The 25,886-nt window shown below is 31.6% G+C and overlaps 1 protein-coding gene across 22 annotated transcripts; it reads left to right on the forward strand.

The window, feature by feature from the left end:
• The first annotated feature begins 4,051 nt into the window (after window positions 1–4,051).
• Window positions 4,052–25,886, forward strand: MPS1 (multipolar spindle 1). Of its 22 annotated transcripts, none has more exons than XR_014366414.1 (12): window positions 4,061–4,341; window positions 4,456–4,513; window positions 4,614–4,760; window positions 4,868–4,924; window positions 5,567–5,652; window positions 5,756–5,810; window positions 6,570–6,683; window positions 8,479–8,671; window positions 13,322–13,392; window positions 14,248–14,334; window positions 14,824–15,059; window positions 25,508–25,886. XR_014366414.1 is itself a non-coding variant. In XM_082924722.1 (11 exons), exons 1-11 carry the CDS (start codon window positions 4,153–4,155, stop codon window positions 15,006–15,008), a joined length of 1,242 nt encoding a protein of 413 aa, XP_082780848.1. In that variant the 5' UTR covers window positions 4,061–4,152; the 3' UTR covers window positions 15,009–15,259. The 22 variants fall into 22 exon arrangements, 2 of the variants coding, with proteins under 2 accessions (XP_028074469.2, XP_082780848.1); XR_014366425.1 differs by lacking the exon at window positions 14,248–14,334 and adding an exon at window positions 10,006–10,107 and having other exon boundaries at window positions 25,508–25,718; XR_014366420.1 differs by lacking the exon at window positions 14,248–14,334 and adding an exon at window positions 11,022–11,177 and having other exon boundaries at window positions 25,508–25,718.

Raw genomic sequence — 25,886 nt, forward strand, 5'->3', positions numbered from 1 at the left:
GATTGGATCATAATTTCAAAATGATAATGTCATAACAGGCCTCTGTTTGGTAACCTTCAATTTAGTTAAAAAGTCCAAAAATACATTATAAATTAGCACATTATTTTTTTGTACTTTTTTGTATATCTTTTCATAAAAAAATCAAAAAATTATTAAAAGAACATTTTTTCTAAACTAGGCCTGAATCTAATACTTATTACCTATCATTAAGAATGATTTTTATGTGTCATAAATTACGTGTGTCAATCATTTTTGATAAAAACAAATAAATAAAGGGTAAATTACACTGACTTCCCTTGAGATTTTTGACAAATACAATGACCTTTTTTGTAATTTTAATAATTACAATAACCTCCCCTACTTTACCTGATATTCTCTAGATTCTCCCTTGCTGTCAAATTGGAACAAACGGTATTACATTTTCTATAGCAGTTCCGATTCGTAGCTTGAAAGTCTGTGGCTTGACTGTGGCTCGACACCAAAACGACGTCGTTTTGGTGTCTTTTTCTTTTTTTTCCTGAACTTAAGAGCCGAAGAAGAGAGCTGAAGAACTGCACACGTTATAAAGAACTGAAGAAGAAAGCTGAAGAAGAAGAAGAAGAAAACTGATGAAACTGATCAAAGAACTGAAACATTTTTGATATACAACAAATCAGTATTTTGATGTTCATTGTTAATCAGTATTTTGATGTACAACAAATCAGTTTCATCAACATTTCATTGATAATTTTTTTGATGAAAACTGATTTTTCTGATCAAAGATGTTCTAATCAAACTGATTTTGATGTACAACATTTTTTTATGATCACCCTCGTTTCTGATCAACATGAAAACTGATGAAACTGATTAAAGAAACTGATGAAACAATGAAGATCAGTTTCTTTCTCTTACTTTGGTATTTTTTTTCTAATCCTGATCTACTTAGGGGGAAAAAAAAAAAAAAGAAGAAGAATAAGAGAAAATAGAGTTTCAGAGCATCTTCATCTTTATCAACATCAACAGCAACATCTTTATCAACATCAACAATTTTTATTTTTATTTTTTTGTCATTCAGATCCAGATCTACTTAGAAAAAAAAGAAGAAGAAGAGAAAACAGAGAGATCGAAACAGAGTTTCAAAGCATCTTCATCAACATCAATAACAACAACAACATTTTCATAAATATCAACAAATATATATATATATATTTTTCATTCAGATCTAGATCTACTTAGAAGAAGAAGAAGAAAAAAAAAAAAAAACCCAAAAAACTGAGAAATCGGTGGGTTTGTATCAACATCTTATCAACAATTTCATCAACATCTTATCAACAACAACTCACTCGATTGGGCTTAGCAGAAGGAAGAGCGACTGCCCTCTCTCGATCCAGAGTAGGCAAGGGAGCAAATGAAACCAGTCCTACCTTTAAGTTGCCACCGGCATCACCGGCATCACCGCCATCGCCTCTTCTCTCTTCCTCTTATCTTCTCTTTCTCTCCCTTCTCTTCTCTTCTCTTCCCTTCACTTCCCTCTGTGTTCGAAAGAAAAGCACAAAAAAAAAAAAAAAAGAATACCCAAAATGACGTCATTTTGGGTATTCGAGCCACTATTTGAGCCACGAAGTATTTTCCTTTCTATAGTAACTGACCTTATTACGCTTACTTTCGAAATATTAAAAAATGTTTTTGGATTGGAGGATAGGTTTGGAAGAAACAAATCGCGTTTGGAACATTATTTTTGGATTTATTTTTTTAAAATATTAAAAAATGTTTAAGAAAATTTTATTTTTTTATTTTAAATATAAAATTTTTATTTAAATATTTTAATTTTATATATTTTTTATTTTGTATAATTTTAATATTTTAAACTCAAAACACAATTTCACACTCATATCCTAACCAAACATATAATTCAAAACTTCATTAAAAAATTATTTTCAAACCTTATAACCAAACACATAATTCGACATTGCACACTAACTTCAAAACGTTATACTCAAATCGTAACCAAACACATAATAAAGAAAATATATATAAAAATATATTTATGAAATAAAATATTTATAATAAAAATTATATATTTAAAATAAAAAATAATTTTTTATTTTTTTTAATATTTAAAAAATTAAAATATATAACACATAAATGTACGACATATAATGTACATTAAAATAAATAAACAAATATTTAAAATATAAAATATTTACCTCAAAAAAATAAATTCGAAAAATTTCAAAACTTATAACCAATTAGTTATTTTCTTTTCAAAACTCATAACTCAAAATACGACTCTACACTTAAATCATGATTCTAAAAATAATTTTAAAAAATAAAATAATTTTTTTTTCTTTTAAAATAAAGTTTTGAAAAAAGTTTGGTTTTGAGTTATGAAAAAAAGTTTTGAATTAAGTTTTAAGTTTATGTTTGGTTATGAGTTTTGAAAATAACTTTTGAATTGAGTTTTGAGTAAAAACATGTTCCGAAAAAAATAATAATTTAGAAACATGTTTGGTTCTCTTTCAGAATCACAATTTTAATTAAAAATTTTCAAAAGTCTTTTCAAAACTCAAAGTCTTAACCAAATATACAATTCAAAACTCAATTCAAAAATTATTTTCAAAACTCATAATTAAACACAAGCTTAAAAAAATACAAACTTATGTTAAATGTATTTTTTAAATATTAGAAAATTTATTTTTTTATTTTAGATATTTTATTTTATTTTAAAAATATGTTTTTAAATATTTTAATTTTTTTGTTCTGTATTTAGTTATGATTTGAGTGTAGAGTTTTGAAAATAATTATGTGTTTGGTTATGAGATATGAAAATAATTTTTGAATTAAGTTTTAAGTTATGTGTTTAGTTACTATTTGAGTGTGAAATTGTGTTTTGAATTTAACATATTAAAATTAAAAAAATTAAAATGTTTACAAAATAAAATAAAACATTTAAATAAAAATTATATATTTAAAATAAAAAATATTTTTTTTAAAACATTTTTTAATATTTTTAAAAAAATAAATCCAAAAATGGTTATGTTATGTTTGGTTTGGCTTTGTAGAGTGATTTTGGGAATTTTTTTTTAAAAAACTTGTTTAATTTGTAATTTTTTCAAAACAATTTCTAAAATCATTTTTTCTTTTATACATCAATCAATCACTTTTTCTCTTTCCTCCCTCATTCTCAATAACTTTTTATCTCTTACACACATCTACTCAATTACAACAAAATATCAAATTATTTCAGACTCTCACAATCAAAAACTATTTTCAAAATACACAACTAAACAAATCAAAAAAATTTCTAAACTCTTTTTCTAAAATAATTTTTAAAAACTACTTCCTCAAAACCAAACTAAACATACCATTGTTTTGTTTCTTCCAAACTTATCCTCCAACCAAAAATATTTTTTAATATTTTAAAAGAAAAAGTAATAAAGTTATTTGTTATAAAAAAAAGTAATCAGCTTGCTTGGTTCTATTTTTCTAAAATAATTTTCAGAAAATTCTACTTTCTTATTTTTCGTATTTTTTTATTTTTATTGAATTTTTTTAATATTTTATGTAATTTTTTTACTTTTTAGACACACCTAACATAAATACACTTAAAAAGTAAAAAAATTGTAAAAAAATCTTTTAAAAATTCACTAAATACTAAAAATACAAGAATTCAGTATATTTTTTATATTTTTATGTATTTTTAATTTTTTAAAATATTTTTTTATAATTTTTTTACTTTTTAAATACATCTAAATAAGGTACATTTAAAAAAATACAAAAAAATGATTAAAATTTTTAAAAGTTCATTAAAAATTAAAAAAAATAAAAATCAAAAAATTCAATTTTCAAAAAACTTAGGCCTAGTTTGGGAAGACCAAATAAGTACACTTTTTGACTTTTTATGAAATATGAGTTGGATTTGGGTTGAGTTTGTAGTGATGTGTTAGAGAGATAATGTGACTTAAATAAGATGATGTAAGTTAAATAGGATAGTAACTTTTTAACTTTTTATCTTTTTTACCTCATGCCAAACTTGGCGTTAATTCACAAAGTTAACCAACCGGAGGGGTCTGTATTTGTCAGAATGAGGTCAATGTAATTTATCCATAAATATAAGATAAATTTCATCTCGTCCCGCGTACTTCCACACACAGAACAGAAGGGCGGAAGGAGATGGCGTCGTCGGAAGAGCAAGCGAAGACTGATTCGAATACATCTCTGAAGCTCGCAATAACAATGGCCCTTCTCCGATCAAAGCTCCTCCAAAAACTTCCTCCTCCTCCTCCTCCTCCTCCTCCTCATCTTCATCATCCATCTGCTTCTCCATCTTCTCAATCCACGTCTCAAAAATGGAAGCGAAAGGTCCATTTCTCTCTCTTCCAAAACTCTCTCTCTCTCTCTCTCTCTCCCTCTCTCTCTCTGAAAGAACGATCAGATCCAAAAGCATAATTTCGTCCACGTTGTTGGACCTTTCAGGCGAAGGATCGAAAACAAGAGCTTCTCAGGCTCAAAGAAGACCTCAAGCAAGCTGAAGGTTTCTTCTCTCTCTACAAATATACATCTATGTATGTGTCTTTGGTTTTTGGTGGAGATTGAATGATTACATTACATGTTTTTGCGGTTTTTGGTTCCAGACAATTCACAATGCGACTTGTTTCCGCAAAGTGCGTCTTGTGTATGCTATTTCTTCAATAAATTGGGGGAATTGAACCCTAATCGGTTTTTAGATAGCTCTGATCGGAGATTTAATGACGTTTTGCGTCGGAGATTTCTCAGACAAGGTCATACATTACACTCGGTTTCGTTATTATGATTATCACTGTACACTTCACTGTTCTTATTCCGTGTGATGTTTGTATGTGCCAGACTAATGCTTTTGAATTTGCAGTGAGGTTGAATGAAAGAAGGAGAAGAGAGAGTTCAACACAGCGACATTGTTTTTCTGGTATTCTTATACTACCACTCACTTTTAATTTAAAAGTTTGAATTTGATAAATTTGAATGGCAGATGGATATTTATCTTGTTTTCATGCGTGTAAAACTTTTCAATTTCTTGTCCTGGTCTTATTCATATAATTTCAACTTTTGGTTCACCTCAAAACTGTGGGCGTGAGTCCCTTTTTAAAACAAAAAAATAAATAAAGGCAAAATTACAAAAAAAAAAAAAAACTCCAAGATTTAACCCTTGGAACAAAATAAACCCCAAAATTTTGATTTTATGAATTTTAATCCTAAATTTTTTTTATTTATTTTCAACCTAAACCATCGGTCTATTTTTGTTAAAGTAGAACTTACGAAAAAAGAGTATTTTAATCATCTTGTGAACATGTACATTGAGTTTGATGACTAAAATACCATTTTTTTCTTTGGTTTTATTTAACAGAAATAGGCTGATGGTTTAGATTGAATACAATTTAAAAGATTTGGATTTAAATTGACAAAATAAAAAAAAAAATCAGGATTTATTTTGTTGTAAGGTCAAACTCAGAGTTTTTTTATTTTTTAAATCTCCCCCCCCCCCACCAAAAAAAAAAAAAAAAAAAAAAAAAATCTTGTTTCTAATTTGTTATGTTGATATAATTGGCAGGCTGTAACAGTGAAGATGAAACTGAGCAGCTTAGGGCCTCAGTTGATTTTCTTGTGGAGCTCTGTGAATCTGTTTGTCCTGACAAAGTGTGTTATTCCCTGACTTTATCTGCTTTATGTGATCTTCTCACCCTGTGAATGTGCTATCTGTTTTTACATTCTTCAGCAATTCTTAAATTTTGTATTGCAGGTTGAGGAGATGAATTTTGCAAAGTGGTCACACCAAGCTGTGGACTTCATTTTAGGTATTGTGAAGTACCTTCTTTATTGTGGCATAACTTTATCTGACCTATATTTACATGTGTTTTGCAACCTGCTTCTTTGTCTAATGCTATCCGTGATATTACCCTGCAATCCACCAGTGTAATAATATAATTATAGATACTTTTATGTAGATATATCACACCATAGGCTGCTTTACGTACTATATGTACTTACAACACCGAGATGCTCCAGTCATAAGCTTGCTTGGGAAAAAATGACTGCCAACCAAGTACGTAACAATAATTTAAAAACCAATCAGAAAAAAATTATTTTGGGATTTATTGGTTACATTCTATTATAATGTCTAGTGATAGATAATTTAGAGTAAGATAAGTTGTTTATAAAAGAGATTGATCATTCTTAAAGCCGAAAAGAATAAGGTCTGATCTGATAATTCAGAAGCATTTTTGGAATGTTATTGTAGTTTTTAACTTCATTAAGAGCCTCCAAATCGACCCTTGTTTTAAGGTATGGAAGTGCTATGCTGAGGTTGGATATGGTTATATACATTCGCACCCTTTTTGTAGTTCTAGTTGCATTTTGAGGTTAAATTTAAATAATATGCCACTAAACTGTTCTGAATAATTTGTAAGCTTCTTCTGTACATAAATAGTGCTGCAACAGGATCCATTTGTAGCTCTAGCACTTGTCTTCTTATTCAAGATGTATCTTCTTTTCCCCTCTTTTTTGAGCCCAGTATAAAACTTTATTCTTTTTTTTTTCCCTTTCCTTTTTTGAAGCTGCGTTAAAGAATATATTGCCAAAGAGAAAGAACACAGAACTTCTTGAAGGAATAATCAGCAGCTTAATTGTGCGTCTGGTGAGAATAATGTGCACTACATCACAAGGAGATGGTAAGCATTTAGATGCGTTTATTATCCAAATTATTATCATTATTTTTTTAAAACTCCGTGGTTCTAGTATGAGACCTTGGCGTTAGTTTGCCAGTCTTCTTTGTGCCTTTTCTTTAACTTGTGGTAAACAAACTTCATGGTTGCAAGAATTTGTGGTGATGCTACTTTGTATTGTGATTATGTCTATTTGCTTGTAAGATGACACATTAGCAAGAATTATCGTGCATTTTTCTGTAATACACCATATTCTTAAAATCCAATACTTGAACTTTCATACTCTCATCCTGATACTTGATTTAATTATAGAGTAATATGCTTGGAAAGAGACATGCATGCCAAATCTTCACGAGGACTCCATAAAATATTATCATGATAGTACAAAGAGATTATCAAATTCCTTCTCACTGAAGGGCATGAACTCTTCTGAATTTCTCAATTTTCCTTCAAATTTTCCATCATCTACACCTCACTGATATGCATCTCAGTGGATTAAAGACCACTTACAAAATTCTTTGCTGACTCAATTAAACAGTAGTACTCATATTACATGACAAACCTAGTTGAGAAGATCCTGTTTGGCACAGCTTTTGTCAGAAAATTTAAATATTTTGATAAGCCATGTAAGGATGTTAATTTGTTGTCACTGTAGAGGTGATAATAAGCAATATATATATATATATATATTTTTTTTTTCCAAAAAGCTAGATGCTTCCAATCTCAGAAAACAAATTTAGGTCCAAAAAAAAAAGAACTAAAAAGTTGCTTTTTTGGTTTCCAAGCACTCTATTAGTTTCTTAATTTTGATTATGATTTAATTAATTGGATGAAAGTTGAAAGGGTAGGCTTTTTGCTTATCTGCCCGATGGACTGAACAATTGTTGTTCTTGTGAGAGTGCTAATGAGTAATCCAAACTACAATTATTGTAGAAAATATCAAAACTTTCGTACATCAAGACTTTGAAGTTTGAAAGCACCTGAGATCTGCCAGCTCTCGCCTTCTCTTGAACCTTGACTCTACAAAAATTAAAAAGAAAGAAAAAGGAAAAGCAAGAGATTTTTTTTTTTGCTTTGTTTTGTTTGAAACCACAATTATAGAGAAGAATAAAAAGAGGTAGAAAAGAGATGTAGGTGAATGAAAGATGTTGCCAATAGGTTAAAGGGTTTATATAACCAAAGGAAGGGTAAGGAATTTTGGAAATACAAGGAGCTTATTCAATTTTTAGTAGAGCACATAGTTACAGTGTGCAATTGAACACTAGTTTCCTGAATCTCTTACAAGGTTCTAAGTCACCACAGAAATGTCTAGCACTTCTATGTAATTACTAAACTGTCAATGCATCACAAAACTTAAAAAGTTTCTCGTCTTTCAAAATTTCATAGACCACTCTAATCCCATTATAAAAGAAAATAATAGGACAAAATTAAAACAGAGAATACATTAAAAATTAAAACACATCCAAATGCAAAACATCTTTGCTTTAAATAAACTCTGACAAGATTGTGGAGGAAAGTATTTTTAAATCAACACATTCCCATTACTTAGTAAACCAAACCAAATCAAACTAAGCCTTGTGTCCGGCCTAAGTAGGGTCAGCTACATGAATGCTAGGCTGCAATTCAAAGCTCATTATTAATCATTCCATTGGAATGACTGGGACCCTCTAAGAAAAATGAACAATAGTACAAGTTGCCATATTTTACCCTCAGTTGCTCAATCATACTGCTATTTAATTTTACTCCTCAACTTCGTTTAGTTAATAATCGTTGGATTACGCTTTTCAATATTCTGTTTCAGAATTACATCACTGTGACACTGGTGCCCAGTTCTATGTTCAGCACTTGATTCGTAAGCTTGGAAGTGAGCCCTATATCGGACAGCGCGTGATACTTTCTGTTTCTGAAGGAATTTCTGTGCTGGCAGAAAGTTTGCTTTTCATGGATCCATTTGATGATTCTTTTCCTAGCATGCATGATTGTATGTACAGGATGTAAGTGTCAAATCATAAATGATTGTATATGTTGCTTATCGACCTCTTGATTGTGTTCATAGATGCATCACTTGATTCTTGAACAAGACTGTCTAATTTGCTCTTATTGGTTCCAATCTATGTTACTAGAAAACGCTAATAACCTAGCCAATTACGTATTGGTATGCACGCTTCAAAACATGGTACACTTCCTTCCAAAATAGTAAATTTAGTGATCCAAAGCGATCCTAAAGTTTTTTTAATATATTTCCTTAAATGTTACCTTAGGAGGAAAAAAAATCAAATATAATGAACTAAAATCTAAGATGATTGACAAGACAAAAACATCAAAAATGAAATATATATATATATTATTGGATGCCTAATAGTTAAAAGAAAATTACTCTAGAAGCACCCTATATTCTTAAGTGTAATATATACAAGTCTACTCCTATTGTACCACATTTTAGAGCATGTGGTGTATCATGTTCCCGTTCCCATTCTACATGCCGAAACGATCCATGTTTTACGTAACATAAGTTTCAATTGATGACGCATATTTCACTTGATTATCTTCATAGATTATAAATCAACATGCCTATTGATAAATTGGAAGCTCATTACATGTTCGTTCTTATTTCTTTTGTAATTTGTAGTGTCTAAGGTTTCATTTGTGTTACCAAAAGCAACCTAAGAGGGGGTTGAATTAGGTTTCTACAAATTAAAATTAATAATACCACAATAAAATTAACTACTAATACAACAAATTATTAACAAGCACAATGATGAACTTAGCAGTAAATGATCAAGCAAAATAACAATGAAGTATAACTAACATACAGGGTAAATCAAATGATTAACACATGAATATTAGATAGCTATAACAGTAGTAGGAAAGTAAAAAGATTAGGGAAGAGGAGACAAACAGATTTATACATACAGGGTAAATCAAATGATTAACACATGAATATTAGATAGCTATAACAGTAGTAGGAAAGTAAAGAGATTAGGAAAGAGGAGACAAACAGATTTATAGTGGTTCGGCTTCAACCAAGCCTACATCCACTCCTCAAGCTTCAGGTGAGATTTTCTACTATCTTTTAGCTTCACAAGGGTGCTAGCAACCTTTTTACAAATAGAGCAATCTTTTATGGATTTTACATAGACTTCACAAGCCCAAACCCTTGCAAATCTTAGGTGATTCACAATCACTCTCAAGGTTTCAAGAACACAGTGTTTGCAACACTTTTACAAGATGAAATGATATTTTTTCTTTCAAAGAAAGCTTAGAATAAATATCTCTCAAAGATAGATATATAAAATGAAGCTTTGATTTTTCTGTAAATCTCACACAGGAAAGATGAGCTTAATGCTATAAGGCTCCATGTATAATTTCTGAGAGAGGATGCAAACAAAAATTGAAGAACACTTCTCAGAGAATTTTTCAGAGAATAGATGTGAGTGATTATAGATCAAAGAATATTTTCTAGTTTTTCTTGTCACTTGTTTACATTAATTTAGAGGCTTTGGTATATATAATGAAACATATAGCCGTTGTATTCATTTGAATTTATAACCATTTATAGCCATTGTACTCCATCATTACTAATTTGAATATCTTCCACTTCATCATTACTAATTTGAATATCTTTCACTTGAACCTTTTGGCCTACTGCTGTGCTGGGCTGTTTGAACTTTTGTTTTGAGCTGTTTGAACTCCTAATTTAATCAAATATTAAATATATTCTAACAACATTTAGAATAAAGATTTAGGTGAGAAATAATTGGACAATAAATTTTGATTTTATTTTTCTCTTTCAAATAAATCATCAAAATAAATTTTGATTCTATTTTTCTTTTTCAAAAAAATTAAAATATAATTAAATAAATTTTGGATTCTATTTTTCTCTTTCAAATAAATTAAAACATAATTAAATAAATTATCAAAATAAATAAGTCTAACAATTTGGATAGATGGATTTCAGATGAAGAGATTTGAGGTTAAACTTGTAAAAATATAGGAGACTTGGCTCTTAGTTGCACGAAGCAGGGATGGGGACAAGAGCGGGAGTGGGGGAGCGAGGGCATATAGAAGTTTCTAGGATTGGGAGCACCTATGGGAGCGTGTTTGTATATTAAATATATAAATATATTCTAGCAATTATTTTTTCTGTTTAATTGTAAAATGTATTAAAATATGCATAAATATTTGAGATTCATGTCAACTACAAATTGTCTTTTTATTGTATAAATAAATATTATGTAAATAGAAAGTACTATAAATAAGTTTAAGTTGTATTTCTTTTGTTTCTTGAGATTGGTATGTTTAAGAGTTTTTATTTCAGTTGGGAGCGACTTTCTTTCTCGACAGGAGTGAGTTTCTTACTTGGGAGTGTAGAAATACTGATGGAGGCAAGTGGCAGCAGCCTCTTAAGGTGTACAAGAGACGAGGAAGAGATGTTTTAAAGGCCCAAGCGTTGATTTGGCATGCATTGGATGATGAGCAAGTCATTTGGGACCATGGATAGTTATGTTTTACGCTTATGAGTCATGTTCTATTATTATTATTATCATTATTTTAGTTTAGGGTATTTTGGTAAATTTCATAATTTCTAGACATGGGTTATACAGGTCGCCTATGGGTCGTCTTGTGAGTCAAGTTATTCAATTAGGTTTTATTTGTGTTTCGTAGTCTTAAATTAGTTTTGGAGTCTAAAATATTATAGTAGTTTCTTTTTTTGATTCTAGTTGGTTTAGGAAGTCTCTTAGTTCTATATAAAGTCATGTAATGCTATTAATTCAATAGACTTGATATTTTAGAGAATTTTAGAGCTTTTAAAGCTTCTTCATGGATTGTGTGATGCAATCAAACCCTAGGTGTGATGTCTAAGAAATTCTAGCAGTGATTCCTAGATTTATCTTTTTCATTTCCTTCTTTCAGAACAGTTCTTACAATGCTGTCCTGCATCAAATACATTTATGAGTAAAACGCCACCCAAGTAGGAGTTTCCTGCTATTAAGACTTGTCTATTATAGGTAGATTGAGAAACTAAAGGGAAAGATAGAGTAGAGTAAGAATAGAATTATATTATTATGATCTTTTTGTATGGCTAAACCTTTAGCAAGAAGGCTTTCAAATAATTACTTTCATGGTTGTTAGAATCGTACGATTCACTATTCGATTCATATGATTCGATACGAGTTTCAACAAAAACGATTCGAATCGTGCTATTGAATCGAAAATTGAGTGAATGGTACGATTTAATTTATGATTCTCTACTATTCATTACGATTTGCACAATTCACTGCAATTTAGTACTATTTTTATTTTTGTTTACATAATACATGAAACAACGTCGTTTTTTGCTAAACTATAAAGATATATAGAACAAATTAGTTAGTTATATTGACTAGCAGACTGCACACGCAATTCAAAAAAAATGTAATGGTATAAGAATAATGATAAAGAAAAATGCAAATATAATATTTGTTGCTTAAGTGTTAAGGGCTTGCTTTGCCAAACTAGTGATCTTGATTTCAAGTTTTGTCCTCTTTTTTTTTTGCTTAAATATCAACTACAAGAGTATTTCCAAAATATGTGACACAAAAGTGTCAACACCATCACAAGCCTTCCCTTTATATAATAGGATAGATATACGTGTTTTATATGTATACACATATATATAATTTAGTTATTGATAATTTACATTATTTGAAATATTGTATGTATTTTTATATGTATATAAATATATAGAATTGTATAACTCTAGGTCTCAAGTTCAAAACCTCTTAGGTGCTATCAATCCTTGTGTTGGGCCAGTCCATACAGAGCTTTGCTCTGACTTTAAATGGGTCCCCCGCTAGTGGACGGTAGGATTGGTCCCCCAGAGATTGGTCGAGGTGCGCGTAAGCTGGCCCGGACATTTTGAGTTATAAAAAAAAAATATATATATATATATATATATATATATATTAAATAGAATGAATCTTACGATTCACGGTTCGATACGATTCACGATTCATTATTTTAGCAAAACAATTCACGATTCGATTTGAGATTTGACAACAATGGTTACTTTACATTGCTATTTCAAATCCATCATATTCCATTCAATGTAAAGCACTCAAAGCCAATCTTGAAATCCATATCTGAACTATATCTAAATTTGAGCTATTCTTCTTAATGATTAGTGCCCAAATCCTTTCATTTCAAATCTATAAATCCAAACACAACCTTAGGGTTATTGGCTTCTTTCATTGGGCAAGAGCCCTGAAGTACACTGAATTTAGGGTATGATGCTTTCAGGATATATAACCTTGTTTCAACCCCTTTTCACCCCTAAGCACCCTTTTTTTTTTTCTTTTCCCCCTCCTTTCCTTCTGTCAATCACTCACCTCTCAAAGGCTAATTATCGTTGCTAAAATTATTTATTCCACTTTCAATTAATTTAGTAAATATCAATCATTAGATGTTACCAGGATAGTTTGGCCTTGCTTAGTATGTAATTACAATGACCAATTCAAGTTTTTCGGGTACCAGACGAACAATCTGTAATTCTTTATACACACTTTGATGTTTGAATTTGAAATCATGTAAAATATTTTACGTGAATTAACTTATCAGTTGATGCTTTCAGGATAGCTTTGTCACATTTGTTATGTCGATGACAGGATCCAGCTGATTGAGTTTCTTGTATCGGACTACTTACTGTCTTGGTCAAGCAGTGAAGTTTTTGACATCAGTAAGCATACATTTGATCATATTAAATTTACTTCATATTTTTCCAGTAATTGCTTCATTATAATTAATTTCATGTATGATGAATTTAAATCCGAGAAGAAAAGAAATGGTGAGAAATGAATTTCAATAACTTGCTTTGATTACAAAATGGGAGAGAAATGAAGAGAAATATATTTATTGCATAGCTCCTATTTTGAATCTCTCCAAAAGTGGAGAGATTGGGAGAGAAATGAAACCCAACTAAATACTATTTTGTTATAATACCAAAACTACCCTTTTAGATATAGAACAAAGAAAAAGACTAACACATATAAAAGGTTAATTTGCTAAAATAACATTATATCATTTAAATTTTTTTTTTTTTTTAAAATTATATAGCTTAACTATAGCTTAACCATACAAGATAGGAAAGAAATCATTATCATTGCTTTTCTTTTCTCTCATAACTTACATAATCACTTGTTTTCTTTTCTCTCCTAAGTTACTACAGTGTTAGAATTTGTTTGGATAAATGTGGATTTCAAATCAAGGGATTCGAGGTTAAATAGATAGAAAAACAATGGAAGAAGATAAGTTGCGATAGAATATATATATATATATATTTTAGTAGAATCCTTGTAGCTAGAAAGAGAATCTCTTGCTTGATTTCAAATAACTACTTTCTTATAGTTATTTCAAATCCATCATGATAAAGCTATTTAACTCAATCTTGAAGTTCATATGTAAATTATCATATCTAAATTTGAGTTATAGTCACTAAATGTCCAAGGTCAAATTCATTGATTTAAAATCCACATCCATGAATTTGGCTAGAGATCAAGGCATGCTCAATATCACTGATTCACTATATGCACAGATTCTCAGGAATTGGTTGACGCCTTAAAAGATCAATCCGAGTCCACTTGGAATGCGCAATCTGTTGTAGCTGACATTCGGCTAATTAGTAAATGTTTTAACTTTCTTGCTGTGTATAAGGTTAAACGTACTGTAATTAAGATAGCACATGATCTGGCTAGATGTGTAAACAGCTTTCCTACTTGATAAACATATATATATGCTTATGGTGTTATCCAAAAAAAAAATAAAAAATCCAAACAGGCCCTAACTTTCCAACTGAAAAAAAGTGGACACATACTCGACATTCTGCAAGTGGTGAAGCATTTTCCTTTATTGACGTTCAAAATCTCTGAAGAATTTTTCTCCGTTTGGCAACACAAAAAAAAAAAAAAAAAAAAGAACTTAAAAAAACATCTAAAACTAACTTTTAAAGAATTAGTCATTTGAGCTTATTTTGAGATTTTCAAGACAAAAAATAGTAAATAAGCCGAGAGCCTGAAAAATAATAATGTGATTTCAAATTTTAAACTAAATAAGTGGAACCAAACCGGGAGTAAACGATTGGGAAAAATGATTTTTAATGGTGACCCTGCAGTGCTGTTTGAAGAGTGGGTAGCATCAGTTCTTCATGGAAGGAAAGCATTGGAACTCTTGGAAAGCAGGAATGGACTATATGCTCTATACATGGATCGGGTAATTGGGGTTTTGGCAAAACAAACGGGTCAGTTTTCATCACTCCAGAAGCTCAACCCGGAAATTCTTGCTAAGCTGTTCAGTTGATCACATCTGAGGACAATATTCACTGTACAGCATACTGCTCAGCAATGTAAGGTAACCTGTCGAGTATATACTGACGCTTTGTTACTTTGATTGTTTGGACGGTGTTGACACCATATTTTAATTCTGACTATTGTGTTTTGTTGATTGTAGCCAAATTTATTTTAGTTGATTATGGCCTTATCAATTATGGTCTATTGATTCAGACCATAAACCATCTTTGAAAATAATTTTAACCACATTTATTTTTATTATTATTATTAGTATTAATATTAATGTTTTTGTTACTGTTTTTGTGCAAAGCATGTAACTAGGCGACGTGGGTGTTCATGGCATAACCTAGCCCACATTTAGATCATGGGTGTTCAACGTGGGGAGAACTGCCTAGCAGTTTTCTTTATCAAAGAGACCATCGGTGTCTGTAAATAGGCAAGGTAGAAACAAAGCATAGGATCATGAACCAAACACAACTCAACTTCGTAGGAGTAGTTTCTATTTGGTAGTTAGTTAGCATTTTACGAATAGATCAGTGATAACTTGTTACCATTTCTCTGTCGTCCAGTATATTTCTAAAGTTTTTGTTCTTGTTTAAATTGTGGCGAGTGACAATTCCATTTGATTAATACAAATTTAGTTCTTTTGTTTATTTATATTTCTTCTTTACTTAATTGTCTCTAAAGAAATCCTTAACTTAAAATAGAGCTCAACCACAAGCTTGGTCTGTTTTGTGTTGTAAAAACTAAGTTTTGCCTGTCGATTGACCTTAACTAAATTTTTACTAATATAAATTGGCACGTCTAGTGGGACATTTCTAATTTGGAATTATGGTAATGAAGAAGCAGACTAATGTGTATGGAATCATGCCTTCAAGTGGCATATTTACATCTTGTGCAGTTATGGTGCAAACCACCAATGGAATGATATTGTTCCCATGATACAAATTATCAATGTTATGGTGGTGGTGGTTCTACCATTTATTGTCAACATAATGGCATGACAAATGATTTGGAAATAATGATTTTGCGTTATGGAGATGAAATTTATTGGTGCAGGAGTGAAATTTTGACCCTAAAAGAAATTAATTCCCTTTATATGCAAAGATTTTAAATAATTTCATCATCTTCGTATTATTTGATGCAAAAATATTTAAGTTACTTTGATCAAAAAATTCATCAACTTGAAGGCCAAATTTTCCTAATTGATGAAGAAATTTGATGTTGGAGGCAGAAATTAGGAGGCATAATGGCCAATAAAAAAAAAATTAAGATATGAAAATAATGTGATCCGTAAGGTTAATATATTTATTTTTAGAGAGCCAATTATTTATGAATAGCTAATGTATGTGGCTCGGGAAGTTAATATCCTAATTTTAGAGAGCCACTTATTTACGAGGAGTCAAGGTATGTGACTTGGGAGGTTAATGCTCCTAATTTTGGAGAGTCAATTATTTATGAAGAGCTAATGTATCAGACTCGGGAGATAAATATGTATGTTTTTAGATAACCAAATCATAAAGATGAAATGACTACACAAGGTTTTCATAAGCTATTAATCTAAAGAAGAAAAACAACCCATTTCGTCAATATACATATATATATATATATATAAACATTCATCACAAGATAATGGTGAAAATTCACCTTTTTTTTTTTTTTTTTTTAAAGGTGTTTTGCCAAACTTGACAAAGAGTGATGAGCCATTAATGAATAAAAAAGAAAAAACATCTTAAAAAATATTAAAAATTTATCACAAAATGATAATGGAGATTTACTTCGAGAGCATGATCTTAAGCCAAACATGACTAAAAATTATAAACTTGAAGGATATGATTTTAAGTCAAAGATAATTAAAAATTATGAATAACTCATGTTTGTTAAATATGAATTTTTGACATTATTCAAAGTGTCAAAATTTATGCATGTTTTATGATATTCAATTATGTAAGTTTTAGAGTTCTACATCCACTTTGGATTTGCATATCTGTTTGTACCATTTTTGACAAAATTGCCACGTGATAATTTTTCATTTAATTCAATGCCACGTAGCGAGGTGAAAAGTATGACAATTTTGGAGTAAACCACCAAGGATCCTCTAGAGTTTTTTTTTCCTAAAGTTTCCTAAAGTGGTGTGTTGTATGGGTGAAATTTAATACTAAAAAATTGATGTGACTTGTCATTAAATCTCAACTATATAACACACTACTCTAGGAAACTTTAGAGAAAAAAAACTCTAGAGGATCTTTACTCGTATCCTCTACCCTCAAGGCAAAATGGCGGCTACAAGCCTGAGTTTTATTTTAATTGATTAAGTTGACAAAGTCAATTTGATTAATTAATTGATTAATTAAGATTGGTGGATATTTGAGCGAGTAAGGATCCTCGGCCGCCGTTTTCGGCAGCCGTTCCATCAGCTCCCCAAAACGACGTCGTTTTGGGGGTTTTTTGATTTTTTTTCTTTCTTCCTCGTCGAGCTCGACAGAACCAGAGGGAAGGGGAGGGGAGGGGAAGGAGAGAGAGGGGGAGGGGAGGGGAAGAAGAGCCGCCGGTGGGCCGGACTGAAGGGGGCCATAACCAGTGGGGGAGGAGGAGGAGGAGGCGGAGGCGGAGGCGGAGGAGACGGCGGTGCGGCGGTGCTGCGACGGCCAGCGGCGAGGCCACGACCTGCGACGGCGACGATCGGACCTCCCCCTCCCTCCTCCCTCTTCTCCCCCTCCCCTCCCCTCGCCTCCCCTCTGGTTTTGGATCATCGAAGAGAGAGAGAGAAAACAAGAACGAAGAAGAAGAAAGAAAAAAAAAAAAAAAAAAAAAAAATCCCCAAAACGACGTCGTTTTGGGGGGCTGCCGGGTAGGGCGGCCGATGATCCAAATTCTATTTGAGCGGCCTCAATCGTTTCCTAAAGAGTAGGACTCAATCGTTTCCTAAACAGTAGGTGTTGGTTGAGGCCTATCACCTTAAATGGTTGCCTTATCCCTTAATTTTTGCCGAATGGTTCAGAGGTTGTTGCCAATGGATAACGCATGTGGGTTTGGACAGTTGGATGAGTCAACAACTAAGCTACAAGGAACAGTTTTCCCCAAATAATGCAAACACGTGGCAGCTTGGGAAGTCTTGTGAAATCAACAAAAAGCTACAAAAGTAGGGCAACTAGGTAGGAATGTCAACAAGGCGGATCAGGATCGGGGATCACATTCAGGGCCGGAAGTATATGGAGACCGGGGGTCACGTGACCTCCTGACTTTTGATATATATATATTTTTCCTACAATAATAATTCATCCCATTAAAAACATCACTACTAATAACATTAATGCATTAAAAAAGTACAAAAAAAAAAAAATACAACTTCAAGACTAAAACATCACATCATTAATGACGAAACCCACTGCTACTTAATTAGTGGGAGCACTTAGTGCTCCCAAGCATTTTTCTTTTTCCTATATACACAGCCCACTTTGACTGAAACACTTTTTTATTTTTTTTATTTTTTATGTAACACTAATACACACACCCAAACAAACTGACACAAATCCAACTTAATTATTTTTCTTTTTCTTTTGTTTCATTTATGGAAAACCGCAGCAAGGGTTGTTGTTGTTGTTTTTTTTTTTTTTTTCTCTTTTTTTTATCTCTTTGTTAAATTGTTACTTTATAATTTATCAACTCGTGATTCATCAAATTAGAATCACACAAAACAGATTTAAAATCACACTACAACTTTAATATCTTCTCTTCATTATTTACAAGTAACTTTATTTATAATTTTTTATTTTAAAATAAAAATTATGAGTATCAATTTATAATTTGTTAAGTTTTGATTTGTAAATTTTTTTTATTTGTTATTATTTATGTTAAAATAAGAGATTTTGATGTGTTAAAATTATGAATCTTAATTGGTGGTGATTTATATTAAAGCAGGGATTTTGGTTTGTTGTTGTTTGTGCTAAAATTAGAGATTTGATTTGTGCTACAATTAAAAATATTAATTTGTAGTATTTGTTATTTACATTAGGGACTTTCATTTGTTATAATATTGGTATATTAGAAATTTTATTTGTTGTGATTTGTGCTAAATTTAAATTTTTTGATTTGTATTAAAATTAGAGATTTTGATTTGTGGGGGGTTTGTGATTTTGATTATGAATTTTTATTTTGATTTTTATTTTTTAAAACAGTCATGGAGAAATATTTTAAAAGAAAATCAAAGTTGGAATCATCTCTTCCTCAAGAAGAAGATTATAATTACTCTTCCGCAAAACAAAGTCGCATAGAAATCAACTTAGTAGACTTTCCTGCAGATGCAGGACTACGGTTCCAGATTATGAACTATAATCAAGATTTCAAAAGATGAAAACTCGTCGGGTCAATTGTAAAAGTTTAAAATTAAAAACTTTTTGTAATGAATATTAATGTTTAATATTAGCTCGAAAAATTATTATTATGATATTGTTGTTGATTGGGAATTTTTTTTTTGAGATTATAATTAATAGGTGCCCCCCTACATTAAATTCCTAGCTCCGCCACTGATCACACTCCTCGTTCTTGATCGCCGATTGTAAAAATTTTCACGCTTCCGGCCCCGATTCCTGACGGAGAACCTATCACCGTCCTCGTCCCCGTCCCTGCTCCCTAACGGGGATCGGGTTTCCTCAAACCCAAAATTTCCCAGCCCAAATTTGTTTCAACAGTATCATCAACAACTTTCAACGTCAACAAAATCATCAACAATAACAGATCAACTATCAAAAAAAAAAAAAAAAGGACAAATAGAGACACACACACATACATGTATACATACACATCAACACAGATATGAGATTGGCGATATGACTGTGCCAAACGACGGAGGAGATCGGGGGCGATGGACGACAGAGGTGGACAAGAGTGACTGTGATGAGTGACAGAGGAGGACGGTGGAGATGAGAGGAGGGGATGGGGGAGGTGGCGGCGACAGGAAAAGAAAGAGAGGGCAGAGACGGAGGTGGAGCGGATGACAGAGTTGACGGAGGTGAAGCGGTGGTGTGAGGTGGACAGCGACTCTGCCGTCGCGGACAAAGGTGATGGCGCTGAGGAAGAGGAGAGGTGCGAGAGTGAGAGAGAGAGAGAGAGAGAGAGAGAGGTCATAACTTAATAGAGAGTTATATACAGTAATTTTACTTCGGGGGGTAATAGGGCCAGGGTCGGGGTCGGGAAACATATCACCATTCCCGGCTCGAAAATCTTCGGGGATTTATTTTTGAATATCATCTCCAGCCCGTCGAGAGTATTTTTTCAAGAAAAACCGCTTTAATCGGAGTTGGGGGGGTAGGTCCTCATCGGGCCAGGTTCAAATTGCGATTCCTAGCAACTAGCCGTTATGATTAAGGTGGCTGCATTCTTGAGAATCAAGCCAAGGATCATGGGACAAGTGTCACAAGAAAGGGCCAACACGTTCTTAGTAGTTGAGCAGAAATGGAAGCACTTTTTTGGGTGAGTAAAAATGGAAGCACTTGCAACACAATAAAAGGACTCTAATGATGATATTTAAAAGGGTTAAGCACCAAACACTCAACCAGGAATTCATCTACATATTTATCTTAATTTTTGATAGCTTTTATCATAACTTCTTACAGCTTTATCTTTCATTTAAGCAATTTAATTCCATACAATTAGCTGTTTAACTCAATTATCCTTTAGATTAGTCAATTATATTTCATTTTCAATCAATGAAAGTTCAACTCTAATTTAGCTTATCTTTTACACCTAGCAATTTAGTTTAAAGTCTTCTTCATTTGAGTAAGATTTGAACCAATCACGGTTCATCTGAGCCACACATAATCATTTCTATTAGAAGTCAGAAATATCCAAACATTCTTATACCTTGGACTAGGTTCACAAGTCTTGGCATGGCCACAATCAAACCTAGAAACACAAGCCTTTGTGTTCACCCTCAGATTTTTCCGAGCGGTAAACAGGATCACACCAAAAAATAATCTTCATTACATTGTTAGAAAAACAACAATGATTAAAATATACTATATGTAATGAATTCTGTTTGATTAGCCAAAACATTACTGACAAAGAAAGGTTTTATTAATGGAAGTGGCTCTCCATTATATTATTTGACAGAGTCAAACATGAGTTCCCATCAATCGACAATGGCCTTTGTCTTTGCATGGCTAATTAATATTAGCCAATACTCTGGATAGATTCAAGATTAAATATGGGGGTGGTCTAGATTTCGTCATTTTTATCATTTAAGACAAAAACTAATTTAACCTTAAATGAGAGGAGTATTATTGACGACATAATTTATTTTTTTTTGTCAATTGTAACTTGTTAATTATGGTCAAATTTGATTATGATTTGTCGATTGAAATTATAGACTATTTTAGAGAATAATCTTGGCCGCATTTGTTATTATTACTAGTTGTTGGCTTATTTTTCCTATGAAGGAAAATATTATAAATGCGAACGTGCTAGCAAGGATTGAAAAATCCTTACAGATTAAATTTAAGCCAATTATTAATCGATTGCGTTGACGGTTCTTTTGCCTCAATGAAGAGGACTTCAAAATTGCCAAGTATAGAGAAAAGAAAAATTAAAAAAAGAATGAAGGAGACAGAGAAAGACGATTTAATGAACAATCAAAGTAATAATTACTTACCTCTACTCCTATGCTTCGAAAAGGAAGTGCATAAAAGGAAAATACGTAAGACCCCCAGTGGGGGTGCTGGGGGTTTGTTTTGATTGGTCAAAAATTGGTTTTTTTTTTTTTTCTCCATTGGCAGGCCCCCACGTGGAGGTGGGGGTGATGGGGGTCGTTCCGTACAGGGGGTCCGGAGCAGCGCCCTGCATAAAATGCTTTGAAAAGGAAATGCTGAAAATAAATGCTTCGAAATATAAATCTATGTTAAACTACTCCTAAGACAAGAAAAATGACAAGAAATATTGAAATCAATTGTCTTTGATTTGAATTTTGGATCCCTTACAATGTAGCCATGAATGGCTATTTATAGACAAACACTTGTAGAAAAAAACTACCTAAAACTACCTACTCTTCCATCTCCTCCATTTAATATTCCATGATCTTCCATAACTTTCTTTAACCTCCACTTCATGCTCCATGTTCTCTACTTTGTTCTCCATCATCTTTCCACATTTCATAACTTCTCATAACCTCCAAATGAGTAGGAGGATGCCACATGTCCTGCAATTATATAAAAAATAAATAATAATAAAATTGTAGATTTATGGTGCTAACATTACCCCCTGCGGCCCTTAAAAATGATATTTACTTAAATTTTTGAAAGGCCGAACCAAGCCCATGACTAACCTAAGCAGCAAAGTGCTTTGAATGATATAATAACACCAATAAAGTGCTTCGAATGAGCATGAAATTATGACTAGATGACCAATAACAAGTTTCGAAGGTGGTATAAAAGACCAAATTCATCGTTCGAAGGTCTTGCGGTACAGCTTTGAAGGAATAACATCACCCCTAGAAGGTTGGAAACATTGATATAGGATGATGATACTTACAATGAAGTTTGAAGGTTAGGCTTGATGCTTTGAATGTATCTTCGAAGCTTTATACAGTTTCGAAAGTGAAGTAATCAACTTTCGAAACAACTTTGATGCTTCGAATGTATTTTCAAAGCTTTATACAGCTTCAAAGGTGAAGTAATCAACCTTTGAAACAACTCTTGATGCTTTGAATGTATCTTCGATGCGTTGATTGTGTACATACAAACAACTGGCCATCAATTTGAAAAGATAAGCTATTTTCAACCACTTATTTAAATGCATAAGCTTTTCTTATCCAAGTTCATGCATTTTAAATGGTCATCCCCTGTTCTTAGTGCTTCGAACTCATAAAAACAATTTGTTAATTTCATTAGCCACATCATCAGAATTATATTTTGGTGTGGTCCACAAATCCAAAGCAGGTTTTGAACACCAAGAACCGTAGTACAAGATGGCCTTAAAAATTCAAACAACTTGATATTTTGAACAATTTCAAAAAATTCAAATTCATTAAATTGTTCATCATTCTTAGCCATGTTTGGATTGAGAACATATTCTTTAGCCAAATAACTTTCATCATTTATTGACAAATGGGACTGTTTTTCTATTTTAGCTACTAACGGCTTATGAAAACCCTCTATGTGAGTTTCATCATTTTTTGGCCTAATGGGTTGTTCTATTTTAGCCATTAATGGCTTATGAAAATCCTTCATAGACATGTTTCCATAGTTTGACTCTCTAAGAATAATTTTTTCAACCCCCCGAGCTCTATATGGAACATCATTTTTAACCATGCTTGGCTCAACAACATGCTTTTTATCAAAGTTATTTTCATAAGTTGGCTTTTTAAAAATGGGTTTTTCGACCCCCGAGTCATTGATGAAATTATATTTTCACTAATTTCAGTCACAAATGACTTAAAAACATTTTGTAAAATCCCACAAAATTTAGTCATTAAAGACTTGACAACAAGGGTAAATAACTCATGTCTCCATTGGCAAATTTCTACATCAAGTTGATAAGTTACTCCAATTAAGTGGTGTATTTTTTCTTTTACCAAATAATATGGTAATGAAGAAACAACTTGGGAATTTTTTTCATCAAGAAAATAGATCTTTTCTTAAAAATCTAAAATTTTTCTTTCACGCCAATATATTTCATATTGACAAGTTCGAATGACGAAATCCAAATTGTTTGTCATTTCTTACACTTGGCAGTCCCACTGGGTGTGCCAAAAATTGTTGGATAATTTTTCCTACGAAGGAAAATATTATAAATGCGAGTGTGCCAACAAGGATTGAAAAATCCTTACAGATTAAATTCAAGCCAATTATTAAGCGATAGCATTGACGGTTTTTTTGCCTCAATGAAGAGGACTTCAAAATTGCCAAGTGTAGAGAAAAGAAAAATTAAAAGAAGAACGAGGGAGACGGAGAAAGACAATTGAATGAACAATCAAAGTAATAATTACTTACCTTTACTCCTATGCTTCGAAAAGGAAGTGCATAAAATGCTTTGAAAAGGAAATGCTGAAAATAAATGTTTCGAAATATAAATCTATGTTAAACTACTCCTAAGATAAGAAAAATAACAAGAAATATTGAAATCAATTGTCTTTGATTTGAATTCTGGATCCTTTACAATGTAGCCATGAATGACTATTTATAGACAAACACTTGTAGGAAAAAACTACCTAAAACTGCCTACTTTTCCATCTCCTCCATTTAATATTCCATGATCTTCCATAACTTCCTTTAACCTCCACTTCATGCTTCATGTTCTCCACTTTGTTCTCCATTATCTTTCCACATTTCATAACTTCTCATAACCTCCAAATGAGTAGAAGGATGCCGCATGTCCTGCAATTATATAAAAAATAAATAATAATAAAATTGCAGATTTATGGTGCTAACACTAGTATAATAAAATCATGGTGAAGATTCACTCAGGGGAATGATTTTAAGCCAAAATGATTAAAAATTATGAACAACCCACGTTTATTAAATGTGAATTTTTTGAATGTGAATCTTTTGACATTGTTCAAAGTGCCGAAACTTATGAATTTTTCATGACATTTAATTGTGTGAGTTTTGAAATCCAACATTCGCTTTGGATTTGTGAATCACACTGTAAATTAATTAATCTTTGTGATATTGCTTAAAAACAACCGTGGTTGAAAATGTCATATTAATTGGCCAAGATTTTTTCCTTTATATCATTTAAGGTAAAATTTACTTTTACCTTAAATGAGGGGCATTGTTGACACCATATTTTAATTTTAATTTTTTTTGTCTATTGTTGCCTATGATTTAAGACAAAACTGCTTTAACCTTAAATGAGAGGAGTGTTATTGACGCCATAATTTATTTTTTTGTCAATTATGACTTGTTAATTATGGTCAAACTTGATTATGGTCTATCGATTGAACCATAGACTATTTTAGAGAATGATCTTGACCACATTTGTTATTATTACTAGTATAATAAAATGATGTTGAAGATTTACTTAGGGGAATGGTTTTAAGCCAAAATGACTAAAAATTATGAACAACCCACGTTTATTGAATGTGATTTGTTTAACATTGTGCAAAGTGTCAAAACTTATGAATTTTTCATGTCATTCAATTGTGTGAGTTTTGAAATCCAACATTCGCTTTGGATTTGTGAATCACACCATAAATTAATTAATCTTTGTGATATTGTTTAAAAACAACCGTGGTTGAAAATGTCATATTAATTGGCCAAGATTTTTTCCTTTATATCATTTAAAGCAAAATTTATTTTTACCTTAAATGAGAGGCATTGTTGACACCATATTTTAATTTTTTTTTTGCCTATTGTGGCCTATCGATTATGACTAAATTTATTTTAGTTGATTGTGACGTATCAATTATGATCTATCGATTCAGACCGTAAATTATCTTTGAAAAATAATCTTAATCACATTTATTTATTTATTATTATTATTATTATTAATGTTTTTGTTACTGTTTTTGTGCAGATTCAAAGCATGTAAATAGGCGACGTGCGTGTTCATGGCATGATGGCAACGTGGCATGATTAGTGTTCGTGGCATAACCTAGCCCACATTTAGATCATGAGTGTTCAACGTGGGGAGAACTGCCTACCAGTTTTCTTTATCAAAGATACCATCGGTGTTCATAAATCAGTAACCATTCAAATCCCCACAAAATATTATCTCGACAATCTCTACTTATTTATGATTGGTCTAAGTAAGAAAGAGAAAAAAAAAAAAAATACAAACACATCATTGATCCACATCACTGTAGGGGTGGTGGAGGTCTCCCCTAAAGGGGGTTCCAAACATTATTCTCTATAAATAGGCAAGGAAGAAACAAATAAAATGATCATTAACTAAA

Source organism: Camellia sinensis, chromosome 4 (assembly GCF_055761805.1).
Source record: "Camellia sinensis isolate YWXY chromosome 4, ASM5576180v1, whole genome shotgun sequence".
Taxonomy (NCBI): Eukaryota; Viridiplantae; Streptophyta; class Magnoliopsida; order Ericales; family Theaceae; genus Camellia; species Camellia sinensis.

Coding starts and splice junctions, on each gene's coding strand:
- MPS1 (XM_082924722.1), top strand. CDS start 4,153: ATGGCGTCGTCGGAAGAGCAAGCGAAGACTGATTCGAATACATCTCTG. Junction 13,393..14,247: donor CAGTGAAGTTTTTGACATCA/GTAAGCATACAT, acceptor CTATATGCACAG/ATTCTCAGGAATTGGTTGAC. Junction 14,335..14,823: donor AGCTGACATTCGGCTAATTA/GTAAATGTTTTA, acceptor GTGACCCTGCAG/TGCTGTTTGAAGAGTGGGTA.